General features: G+C 39.7%; 1 protein-coding gene across 1 annotated transcript in view; it reads right to left on the bottom strand.

Annotated features, from left to right (window-relative positions):
* Nucleotides 1-10,766: 10,766 nt before the first annotated feature.
* The window catches only part of LOC137618954 (uncharacterized), a 6,143-nt gene continuing 4,370 nt past the window's right edge, over nt 10,767-12,539 (bottom strand). Inside the window, exons 2-3 of the mRNA XM_068349156.1 lie at nt 11,401-11,847; nt 10,767-11,242 (exon numbers count right to left, since the gene is read on the bottom strand). Of these exons, the coding sequence (XP_068205257.1) occupies nt 10,767-11,242; nt 11,401-11,847 (923 nt within the window). The remainder of the gene's footprint in view (nt 11,243-11,400; nt 11,848-12,539) is intronic.

Below are 12,539 nucleotides of genomic sequence, written 5' to 3'. Positions count from 1 at the left end.
ATAACTCTCTATCTGTAGTATCTCAACGGGTTGGCTGGTGCCTTGGCCAACCCACTATCTGGAAACACAATGTTTGTTTAGAATTACAGTATCAGTTTTGAAATATGTTTTGAACTAAAAGATGAAACAAACTAAAGCGTCTCAGAGATTCTCTGCAATGAACTCCAAGAGTCAATCAATGTATATTAAGATACTTCGTCTTAAAATAAATGGCTGAGGCTAATGTCAGAGAAATTCCTGAGGAAAGACGAACCTTTGAGACGCCTTGATGAAAAAAGAAATTGCCCTCCAGATGCTTCTGTAGGTGGGAAGAGGCTCATTTCTTGGACACCAATCAACATATATATTATGTTTCACCTTTTCTCGTGCGGGCCTGTCTTGGTTGTGTATGCTCTTGGGCGAGCTGATTCTCTTGCATATGTATCTAGTAACTTTGAAAAGTAAGATTGCAGTTCTTGAAAGATTGTTTTACAGATCATTTATTAAGGTTTTACCAGAAAACGTCTTTTGAAAGGAGATTTATAATCTTCCAGAATCTTCCAGTATTCCAGGCAAAAAAAAAAAAAGGCTCTGAAGCGAGGAGAATTGTGAAGGAAAAGATTCGTTCTGTGTAAAGTCAATTGGGAGGAAAACATGGATTTTCTTTAAGGTGTCTCAGACAATAAAATTTTTAAAGGATCCTTATTATGGGTTCGATGATGACGTGATTATTAATTGAGGCCTACAGGGGGAATCTAGGAGAGTAAGGGAAGAGCCTTAAGGCATTAATTTATCCCCCTGGAGTCAACTTGAAGGTTTCAAGAGATTGAGAGGAAAGAAAAGATTAATAGTTTATTTCCAATTATGAACAAGAAAGAGAGAGAAAGAATTTTCATCTATTACTAGTTGTGAAGTTGTGTAGTAACTGACTACATCCATGTAGGCAAGAGGTTTCATTCAAAAGTTATCTTAATGTTTCCAATGTGAGATGTTCTTTATTATACTTCAAAGTAGATATCATTCCTTGCAATGAAGAATTTAATTCGAGAGAAGAATCATACACTGATGCCAGATTGAAGGAACCCAATAAAGGTTTACAGGCAGCTCATCTGTGACAGAGGCAAAGGAAATTGAATTTGCCCTCGCAAGCAGGACAGACATTGCCTTAGAGACTGACAATATACACGTATGATAAGCAATCAAGCAATGGCTGCTGATGACTCAGCAAGGAAGGTGAGGTTGCACACACTAAAGAAAGTATTCCGTTTGAGTGGGACTTGAACCCCAGTCCCGGGAGTGCTAGGCAAGGACACTTCCAATAGGCCACCACAACTTATAATTACCGGGATTGGATTCCAACCAAATGAAATAACCAATTAAATCCAGTTCTCTTTGGAAGGTGCAATAAATAACAAAGGATTGTGCAAGTTACAAAAAGCTTAATTAACTGAGTTCAACATTGTTCCATATCTTTAATAAAATAATATTATAAAATGCCATATGTATATGTTGGTCTTTTCTCCAATGTGGGAAAACGATATCCAGTTGTTACAAATAAATTGAGAAATGTAACATTACTTATCAGTCATTTTCTCGCAATCAATTAAGATGGTTTACAGTAGGTGATGAATGGAATAATTATTTTGATTTATACAATATTTATGACCTCTTTTATCGCAAGATCAGAGGCAATGTAATTTCACAGTTAAAGTAAAGTAGTGAGTACTGTTCCGAGCTATGAGAGAACACTGTAGCCTAGTAGTTGAAATGCTAACAGTATTGACAACTACTTAACATAATTTTAATTCGATCTGATAAATAGTAGAAACCATGGTATGATGGTTGAGAATATTTGTTGATGTCTACCCCTCATACGAGGGGGTATTCAATAATAATGTAATGTTCGCACACCTTATTAAGGAAAACAATACCACCTCCTCACAATGAACGAGATCATGCTCGTTTTCAAATTCTGATTTCTTGTTCTATCACTATTTATGTAAATTTTCACTATATCTCCCCACACAAAATCAAATTTTTTATTCAGAATATTGAAAAAAAATTAAACACAAAAAATAAAATCTTAAAAGGTGGAAAAACTTATATTACATCATCATGATAGAAAAATACCTTTCCATCTGATCTAAGCTCGTCAGGAATTTGCGTAATATTGAAAGTTCACTGAGATTGGAGGAAGCCTTTCCTATTCCATCAGTAATTAAGAAGTAAAGATATTGAATGATAGAATGAAAACGTGAAAACTTTATTCGCGTTTACTGTAATCCCTATTTGTGCAATGGAACTTTTTATAGAATTAGCAGAAAATAGAAAAACTATCAACACAGTCCTCTTTCGTTTTCTCTCTAGACTTTCGAGGGGGACTAAATAAAACCTAATTCGTTATAATACCTTTATCAAAGTTTATACGTTGATAAATGTTGCATTTTAATTCTTGTTATTCTATAATGACCTTTGGTCTTTTATTAATTAAGTTTAAGGGGAAACAGGAAGATCTGCTCTTCTATTCTTTCGTAATATTTCATTAAAACTGTTATATTTACGAAAACTATCGCACAAATTTTTAATATTAGATTTATAGGGAGGGAGATTACTTTCTTCCCCATTCACAGCAGAAATTTAGTTATATATATATATATATATATATATATATATATATATATATATATATATATATATATATATATATATATATATATATATATACAGAGAGAGAGAGAGAGAGAGAGAGAGAGAGAGAGAGAGAGAGAGAGAGAGAGAGAGAGAGAGAGAGAGAGATGGCTTTACTAATCAACCTTTCCATCTCTATCGGTTAAATAAAACCTCCAATCTTCAACGTTCTATTACGATAAACCCAAAAAGGATAATAGAAAGTAGTGGGAAATGTGACAGAATAGAACAAACGGTGTCAGACATGGCAAACACTGACCCTCAAACGTAAGCCTCCATTATATGAACTATACCATTGCTCTAAATGTAAACAACATGAAAAGAATGAATAATATTGGGATAAAATTTGTGGGAACATCAAAATAGAAAATTGTCCATTTATTTGTCTAATCTTATGATTCGGGTTTTGGCAGAGATCAAGCATAAATTAGAAATGATTATAAAGGAATTTTACTTCTGAAATCATGCTTAGAATTTCAAGGAGACTGACGAAACGGTCAGACACTTGGTTTCTTAAATATGTGAAGACGACAAAGGAGAATCAGTTATTCATAAATATGTTTGAGGTCTGTAGGTCTTGGGCAGATCACAACTCTTAATAATCTTGGGCAGATCACAACTCTTAATAATCTCACGGTGTGGGGCCCTGACACTCAATCATCTTCGAAGAGAGACTGCGTTCGATTCTTGGACGAAATGATGTGGATTGGGTTCGTTCTTTTCAATACTTTGGCGCCTCTGATAGTCCAATGAAAACAGGGGACAGTTTACTTGATCATTAGTCAACTGGGATAGGTTGTAGCCAGGTATAGAGGGATAGAATACTACTAAAAATGGTGGATTACAGAGAGAGAGAGAGCGAGAGAGAGAGAGAGAGAGAGAGAGAGAGAGATGGTTGAATAAGTAACCAATCTCATATTTCCTTTAGTCTTCTGTCAACATATTCCAGACAACATTAATCTAATAATATTTGCATTTATGTAACATACGGATGTACAAACACTATACTAATATACATGAAACATAACCTCAATAAACGATTGACTTTAGGTCAAATTGAGGTATTGTACCAGTCATGGCTTGTTTAACTTCCTCTTTCGTCATACCATCAACGGAATATAGCAAATCCCAATTTTAGAATACCAGTCAAAAGAAGTCCTTATAATTTGCAATTATCAAATAATATTCTTTATTCTTCATTCCTGAATTTCTGTGACATTTCTAATCATCATTCATTCATGAAGTGCTTCTGGGAATCAATAATTAGTATAAGTACATATTTTGCATCCAGCTGTCTTTGTCGCTATGATAGACACAGAACTGCTTCGCAAATCAACTAGTAATAAAAGTATCTCTCTCTCTCTCTCTCTCTCTCTCTCTCTCTCTCTCTCTCTCTCTCTCTCTCTCTCTCTCTCTCTCTCTCTCTCTCATGTGAACAAAAATCTATAATCTAACTCTTAATTAGTATGTTTTTTATGAATGCTTGAATTGCAAGAAGTGTTTCATGAAAAGACCTTCGAAGATCTTCTATTGTCTGTTGGAGATATTTTTCTCTGAAAGAGAAATGTCATCAAACGTTCCGCCTTTGCAAATACTCATAAGTCATTGAAATAAAGAAAGAATTTCTTTCCATTTCGGAAAATGCCATGACGGCAAAAGGCCTTTTGAATCTGCCAACTTTATCTAAAACTGAAACATCCCAGTAATTATCCTCTTAACCAATTCCACTGACTTTGTAATCCTAATGACTATTGTTCATTAACAGAGATTATCCTAATTAGGCAAACCTAAAAGTCTATTCCTTTTTTCATAATATTCTCATTCATGGATCTATCAATTGAGCTTGATTGTTATGAATTGCTACAAAGGTCTTTTCTAAACTTTTATTTCAGCCATTTGATTGAAGTTGATCCTCTCAATCATTGTAGTATTCAACTTTTATTACAAAGGTTTGTGAAAAAAGGCGGGGAAATGTGGAAAAAATAGATATCAATTGCATGAGAGAGAGAGAGAGAGAGAGAGAGAGAGAGAGAGAGAGAGAGAGAGAGAGAGAGTTCCTCTTCTACCAAAAGACATTTCAACTTTGTTTTTAAGAAGATTACTACTTCCATAACACCAGAATACTTGTTGTCCTTAATGTGAAATACTTTGAGCTTTTTATCATGTAACTTAATTTATGGGACTTCTTCTCCTTTGTCTTCTTAGCACACAGGGGGCCCCTCAAGGTAGATTCATGTGCTAATGTCAGGACTTGTGTTCTCAATGGTTTAGGAACCATAACTTGGGAGACTGGATTCCCATGGTTGATGTCTGGATGAACAAATGTCCTGTACAATAACTGTTTCCTGGTTTCGAACCGGATTACTTGCCTTCCTTTTCTCTTTTCTTTAGAGGTCCAAAACTTCTTCAGTGTGTTATCGTTCTTCTGTAGTCGACAAACTTCATCATTATCGACTTCTTTGTACAGGTTACTTCCTGGCACTACAGTGGAGAGGGTCTCTTACCCTCTCGCGTTGCTTGTGCCCTTGTTGCTACTGCACAGGTCTCCTGGTCACAGGTGTCCTGCCACGCTGGGTCAGGGTCTTCAACTGGTCTTGCACATGGGACGTTTCCAATTAGCAGATCATAGGGGGCGTCAGGAAGACAAACTGCATCCACTTCTCCAATCAGGTATGGAGTGTTGATGTGGATTTTAGTCATTGGAGCTCTCCGGAAGGAATTGTCAGCATGCCTGACCAGCACTAAGGTTCCAGTGTAAAGATCAGGATCAACAAACTTTTGTTTGATTACCACACTACTACATCCAGAGTCATGCAACACCTGAACATTGTGTGATCCTACTCGACCCTTTGTCACCGGCATTGAGTCTTCATTGCTTGGAACACAAGCATTCATACAAGGGACTGCAAAACCATTCTCAAGGAAAAGCTTTCCTTCCTTGATACAAGCATCTACCTTTGCTACTTCCATTTCTGGAGGAGGGCCACTGATTGAACAGAAGTACGAGACTTGTGCCACTGGTGTCTGTGCCTCTTCAACACTTTTCTCAACATCAAAATAAGTGGTTTTGACGGTCTTTAATTTCCTGCATTCTGGGAGATCATGACCAAATTGATCACAGAACATACACTTTTTGTCATTTCTAGGACCCCTTGACTGATCCAAGAGGTGACACTTCGACGCTATGTGGCCGAGCTGGTTGCATCTGTAGCACCTTACCTCTCTAGCTGAAGTCCCCTTGATGACTTGCTCATTGGGCCCATACCAAGGATTCTCAACAGCACTTGGTCCTGTCTGCTTAGGTGGTCGATACACAGGCTTTTTAGCTACCTTGGCCTCCTTAGAGAGCTCAGTTCCATGAGCTGTGAGGTACTGGTCTGCTGCCTTTGCCAGATCATCTAGATTAGCAGGGGCCTTTTCCCTCAAATGAACTTCCAGTGCATTTGAGACAGCATTGATGAACTGCTCCATGATCATCAGCTGTTGGAGCTCAGGAAAGGTTTCTCATAGGCTCCAGCTTGTTCCATCTACTTCTTGAGAAAGTTCTTGAGCTTGACAATGAACTGTGCAGGGCTCTCTCCGTCTTCTGGGGACGTGTTCCCGAACTTTTTTACGGAATCCTTCCTCAGTAAGGTCGTATCTTCTGAAGAGCGCTTTCTTCAAAATTTCATAGTCCTTTGCATCGTCGTCAGAAAGCCGACCATAGACTAGAAGGGCATTCTCTGTCTAAAGAGCACTAAGAGATGAGGCCCACGTTGACCTGTCCCACTTGTGTGTGTTAGCATACCTCTCAAACCTTAACAAGTATCTGTCAAGCTCATCCTTACCATCCACAAACTCTGGGAGGCTTGGGATCTTTGCTTTAGGAGAGTGGTTACTGATCACTGTCGGTACCTCTTCATGGTGTCATGCTGCCTCTAGTTCAAGTTTCTTTATTTCAAGTTCATGTCGTCGCTCCCGCTCCTTCTTTTCTAGTGCATGTGGTCGCTCCCGCTCCTTCTCTTCTAGTGCATACTGTCGCTCCCGCTCCTTCTCTTCTAGTTCGGCCAAAGCCTTCCCACGCTCAGCGTTACACCTTTTCAGTCTCTCTTCTCTCTCAAGATTCTTTTCTTCTGCTTGAACCCTGTGCTCGGCAAACTCAATGGCCTTCTCGTAGTCCAGTCCGTAGTCCTTTGCCAATGCAAGATATTTTTTGAAGGTTTCCATGGCTTCAACTTCCAGCCTTTATATCTTTTCAGTGTTGCCAATCCTGGCAAGGTCGCCACTTGTCACAACTCAGGTTCAATAATTGGCAGGTGTGAAAATGAAATAAGACTATTGTGCTTAATTTCGCTATTCTCGTATAGCCTTTATTAACACTTCAATATAAAGTCACAAACTGCAGCATACACTGCCCAAAAACGCTTTATTGAGCAAAACTTCTTGAGTGATATAATAGTTCACAGTATAATAATAATAATCCTCTAGCAATTCCAGTCCTAAACTGGGAGAGAGAGAAATCTCTTTATAACACGTGCGGTAGAAGCACCACCGGTTGTCCCTTCCCCCCAAAACAAAGGTTTAGATGTCGCCTCGGCTCGTTGCCAAGGACTCCGCAAAAGCACCAAATCTATAACAATAAATATGTATCCATGAATAGCGGGGTGACATATGTTGTTAAGGACTTAATGTACATATTATAAATTAAATAAAGAAACTAGCATTAGCTAGTAACAATAAAACAAGCACACAAGTTTTACACTCATTAGTTTCAGTAAATAACAGTTCAACTACTTTAACATAAAAAATGATAGAATAAGACCGTTCATAAACAGTTATTATAACAAACTAAATAGAATGCATATGATAATATACAAAAATCATTATACACCAATATAATACGGGGCTGATATATAAACATATACGCAGAAATAAACTGTAGAATAAGACCGTATATAAACAGTAATTATAACAGTAAACAAAAATAAAATACTTGTGATGATATACAAAAATCCTTATACATCAATGTAATACAGGGCTGATATATAAATATATACGCAGATATATTGATTTGTGACACAGGCCCCCCCTTTTAAGTATAAATCTTTAAATTTATTCTGTCAACATTACAATTCAATTTATCAAGTTTTAGCCACCATTATCTCGTCAAAGAGTCAACCCGGTATTGTGACAAGAATTATCCCACTACTCTGCTTAGGAATCAGCTCCAATGTTTGAACTACCTTTTATTGCTCCTACTCTGGATCGATGATTTTGCAAGAACATTGCCCATCTCATTATTTTGTCATTTGTAAACTTCGAACTGTTCAAAAATGCCGGCGGTTGATGATCCGTTTGTAACGTGAAGTCAACACCATACAAATACATTTTGAATTTCTGCAGAGCCCACACAATAGCCAAACACTCTTTCTCCATAGTGCTGTATCTTTGCTCTCTGTCCAACAGTTTACGGCGGGCGAAACTCACGGGGAACAAACCATCCTCATATTCCTGAAGTAACACTGTCCCTAGTCCCACGTCCAAAGCATCTGTTCTCAAGACGAATCTTCTGTTTAGGTCTGGAAGGCGCAGTACAGGTTTATTAACCAGTATAGACTTCAGGCTGTTGTATGCTTTCTCTTGAGGCTCCTGCCACTGTACGACATTTCTTTTCCCCTTCTTTGTCAGGTCAGATAGCGGAGCAGCAATGGTTGCATAGTTTGGGACATAAGCACGATAAATTCCTGTAAGTCCTAACAACAATCTTACATCCTTTTTAGTCTTTGGTTGTGGGGCTGATTTAATCTTACTAATGTTGGTTTCCTGAAGACTCAAAGTGACTCCCTGGATATCATGCCTAAGGAATTGCACCGTTTCTGAAGCCAAAATACACTTGCTTGGCTTAACAGTGAGATTTGCATTTTAAATAAGCTGAAATAGCTCTTGCAAGGTTTCTAAATGTTCAGGCCATGGCTTTGTGTGTACCAGTAAGTCATCTATATAGCTTTCCACATTATCGAGACCTTTAAGAAGTGTTCGCATACACTTAACATATGTGGCTCCTGCATTAACCATCCCAAAAGGCATCTTAAGAAATTCATATTGGCCATCAGGAGTAACAAAAGCTGTCTTTGGGACATCTTCTGATCGAACCTTGATCTGCCAGTAGCCCTTGGTGAAATCAATCTTTGTTAAGAAATTGCTTCCTGATAACCTGGCAAAAATATCATCTGCTGTAACCATTGGTTCTGGATCAAATATAGTAATATGATTAAGTTTTCTAAAGTCTATACATACTCTATTTGACCCATCAGATTTCCTTACCATCACCACTGGCGATGCATAAGGTGATGCCGACTCCTGGATGATCCCCATGTCTAGCATACCTTTTATCTCTTTCCTAAGGGATGCTCTGACACCATATGGTACCGGGTATGGCTTACTCCTCACTGGTTCATGCGATGTAAGTTCTATTTTATGCTCATCTTTGTTTGATTTTCCAGGGATGTCCGTAAAGATATCTTCATACTCCTGCACACGTTTTTTGATTTGACGTTCCTGATGCAGGTCTAGTTCTAAGCTAAACATAATATCCTCTATTGATTCTGATCCAGAGGTTGGTGCTATCTCCAGCAACTCTTCATCCTCATGGATGTCTATACTTGAGTTGCTAACATTGTCAAACACAGCACACGCTGTATCTAAGATGACATATTTTGCTCTTTGAAGATACTTCTTCAACCTGTTGATATGAAAAGTTTTAACTTTTCCATGAATGTTTATACCAGAATCGTTCTTGCCTACAACATTCTCTACATTAAATGGACCCTTCCACTGCATGAGTAGCTTATTGCTGTCTGTAGGGAGTAGAATCAGTACTTGATCGCCTACCTGAAGACTCCGAGGCCGGGATCTCCTATCATAGTAATGTTTGTATCGCCCTTGTGCCAACTTCAGTGCTTCATTTGCTAGTTTCATGGTCTCTTCCATTTTTTCCCTGAGCTCAAAGACATATTGATAGCTACTCTTGACTTCTAGTTCTTCAATGTCTTTTGTCCATAGTTCCCTCAAAATCCGCATTGGCCCTCTTACAGATCTTCCATATTGTATCTCAAAGGGGGAGAACCCTGTCGACTCTTGAGGGACTTCTCTGTAAGCAAATAACACAGCATTGATATACCTGTCCCACTGATTAGGCTTCTCTTGACACAACTTTTTCAGCATTTGTTTTAGAGTTCCATTGAACTTTTCCACCAATCCATTACACATTGGATGGTATGGAGTAGTTGTAAGTTGCCGCATGCTGAGGAGTCTAGTTACTTCCTTCAGAGGTAAACTGTGTTCCAAGATCACTTAATATTTCTTCAGGCACCCCTACCCTACTAAACATGTCTACCTTGCTTCTGCAACTGATTCAGAGTCAATGTTCTTCAAGGGCATTGCATCAGGATACCTACTGGCGTGGTCCATCATAGTGAGGTTAAACTGGTGTCCTTTCTCAGATGGTGGATGTATATTACCAATTATATCCACAGACACCCTCTTGAATGGAGTAGCAATGATTGGCAGTTTCTCAAGAGGTACTTTTGTCACCCTACCTTTGCTGATCGTCTTCTGGCAGATGTCACAAGATCTGCAGAACCTAGTTATGTCTGCACCCATTCCAGGCCAGTAGAACTCTCTGGGGATATTCTCCTTTGTCTTCTTAGCACACAGGGGGCCCCCTAAGGTAGATTCATGTGCTAATGTCAGGACTTGTGTTCTCAGTGGTTTAGGAACCATGACTTGGGAGACTGGATTCCCATGGTTGATGTCTGGATGAACAAATGTCCTGTACAATAACTGTTTCCTGGTTTCGAACCAAATTACTTGCCTTCCTTTTCTCTCTTCTTTAGAGGTCCAAAACTTCTTCAGTGTGTCATCTTTCTTCTGTAGTCGACAAACTTCATCACTATCAACTTCTTTGTACAGGTTACTTCCTGGCACTACCAGTGGAGAGGGTCTCTTACCCTCTCGCGTTGCTTGTGCCCTTGTTGCTACTGCAAAGGTCTCCTGGTCACAGGTATCCTGCCACGCTGGGTCAGGGTCTTCAACTGGTCTTGCACATGGGACGTTTCCAATTAGCAGATCATAGGGGCGTCAGGAAGACAAACTGCATCCACTTTTCCAATCAGGTATGGAGTGCTGATGTGGATTTTAGCCATTGGAGCTCTCCCGAAGGAATTGTCAGCAAGCCTGACCAGCACTAAGGTTCCAGTGTAAAGATCAGGATCAACAAACTTCTGTTTGATTACTACACTACTATATCCAGAGTCACGCAACACCTGAACAATGTGGGATCCTACTCGACCCTTTGTCACTGGCATTGAGTCTTCATTGCTTGGAACACAAGCATTCATACAAGGGACTGCAAAACCATTCTCAAGGAAAAGCTTTCCTTCCTTGATACAAGCATCTACCTTAGCTACTTCCATTTCTGGAGGAGGGCCACTGATTGAACAGAAGTACGAGACTTGTGCCACTGGTGTCTGTGCCTCTTCAACACTTTTCTCAACATCCAAATAAGCAGTTTTGACGGTCTTTAATTTCCTGCATTCTGGGAGATCATGACCAAATTTATCACAGAACTTACACTTTTTGTCATTTCTAGGACCCCTTGACTGATCCAAGAGGTGACACTTCGACGCTATGTGGCCGAGCTGGTTGCATCTGTAGCACCTTACCTCTCTAGCTGAAGTCCCCTTGATGACTTGCTCATTGGGCAAGGATTCTCAACAGCACTTGGTCCTGTCTGCTTAGGTGGTCGATACACAGGCTTTTTAGCTACCTTGGCCTCCTTAGAGAGCCCAGTTCCATGAGCTGTGAGGTACTTCTCTACTGCCTTTGCCAGGTAATCTAGACTAGCAGGGGCCTTTTCCTTCATATGAACTTCCAGTGCATTTGAGACAACATTGATGAACTGCTCCATGATCATCAGCTGTTGGAGCTCTGCAAAAGTCTCATAGGCTCCAGCTTGTTCCATCCACTTCTTGAGAAAGTTCTTGAGCTTGACAATGAACTGTGCAGGGCTCTCTCCGTCTTCTGGGGGCGTGTTCCAGAACTTTTTACGGAATCCTTCCTCAGTAAGGTCGTATCTTCTGAAGAGCGCTTTCTTCAAAATTTCAGAGTCCTTTGCATCGTCGTCAGAAAGCCGACCATAGACTAGAATGGCATTCCCTGTCTAAAGAGCACTAAGAGACGAGGCCCACGTTGACCTGTCCCACTTGTGTGTGTTAGCACACCTCTCAAACCTTAACAAGTAGCTGTCAAGCTCATCCTTACCATCCACAAACTCTGGGAGGTTTGGGATCTTTGCTTTAGGAGAGTGGTTACTGATCACAGTCGGTGCCTCTTCATGGTGTCGTGCTGCCTCTAGTTCAAGTTTCTTTATTTCTAGTTCATGTCGTCGCTCCCGCTCCTTCTCTTCTATTGCATGCTGTCGCTCCCGCTCCTTCTCTTCTAGTGCATGCTGTCGCTCCCGCTCCTTCTCTTCTAGTGCATACTGTCGCTCCCGCTCCTTCTCTTCTAGTTTGGCCAAAGCCTTCCCACGCTCAGCGTCATACCTTTTCAGTCTCTCTTCTCTCTCAAGATTCTTTTCTTCTGCTTGAACACTCTACTCGGCAAACTCAATGGCCTTCTAGTCGTCCAGTCCGTAGTCCTTTGCCAATGCAAGGTATTCTTTGAAGGTTTCCATGACTTCAACTTCCAGCCTTTATATCTTTTCACTGTTGCCAATCCTGGCAAGGTGGCCACTAGTCACAACTCAGGTTCAATAATTGGCAGGTGTGAAAATAAAATAAGACTATTGTGCTTAATTTCGCTATTCTCGTATAGCCTTTATTAACACTTCAATA

This window comes from Palaemon carinicauda, chromosome 25 (genome assembly GCF_036898095.1).
Source record: "Palaemon carinicauda isolate YSFRI2023 chromosome 25, ASM3689809v2, whole genome shotgun sequence".
NCBI classification, from domain to species: Eukaryota; Metazoa; Arthropoda; class Malacostraca; order Decapoda; family Palaemonidae; genus Palaemon; species Palaemon carinicauda.
The sequence above is the reverse complement of the archived record's forward strand: the minus strand, read 5'-3'. Positions and strand labels throughout refer to the sequence as shown.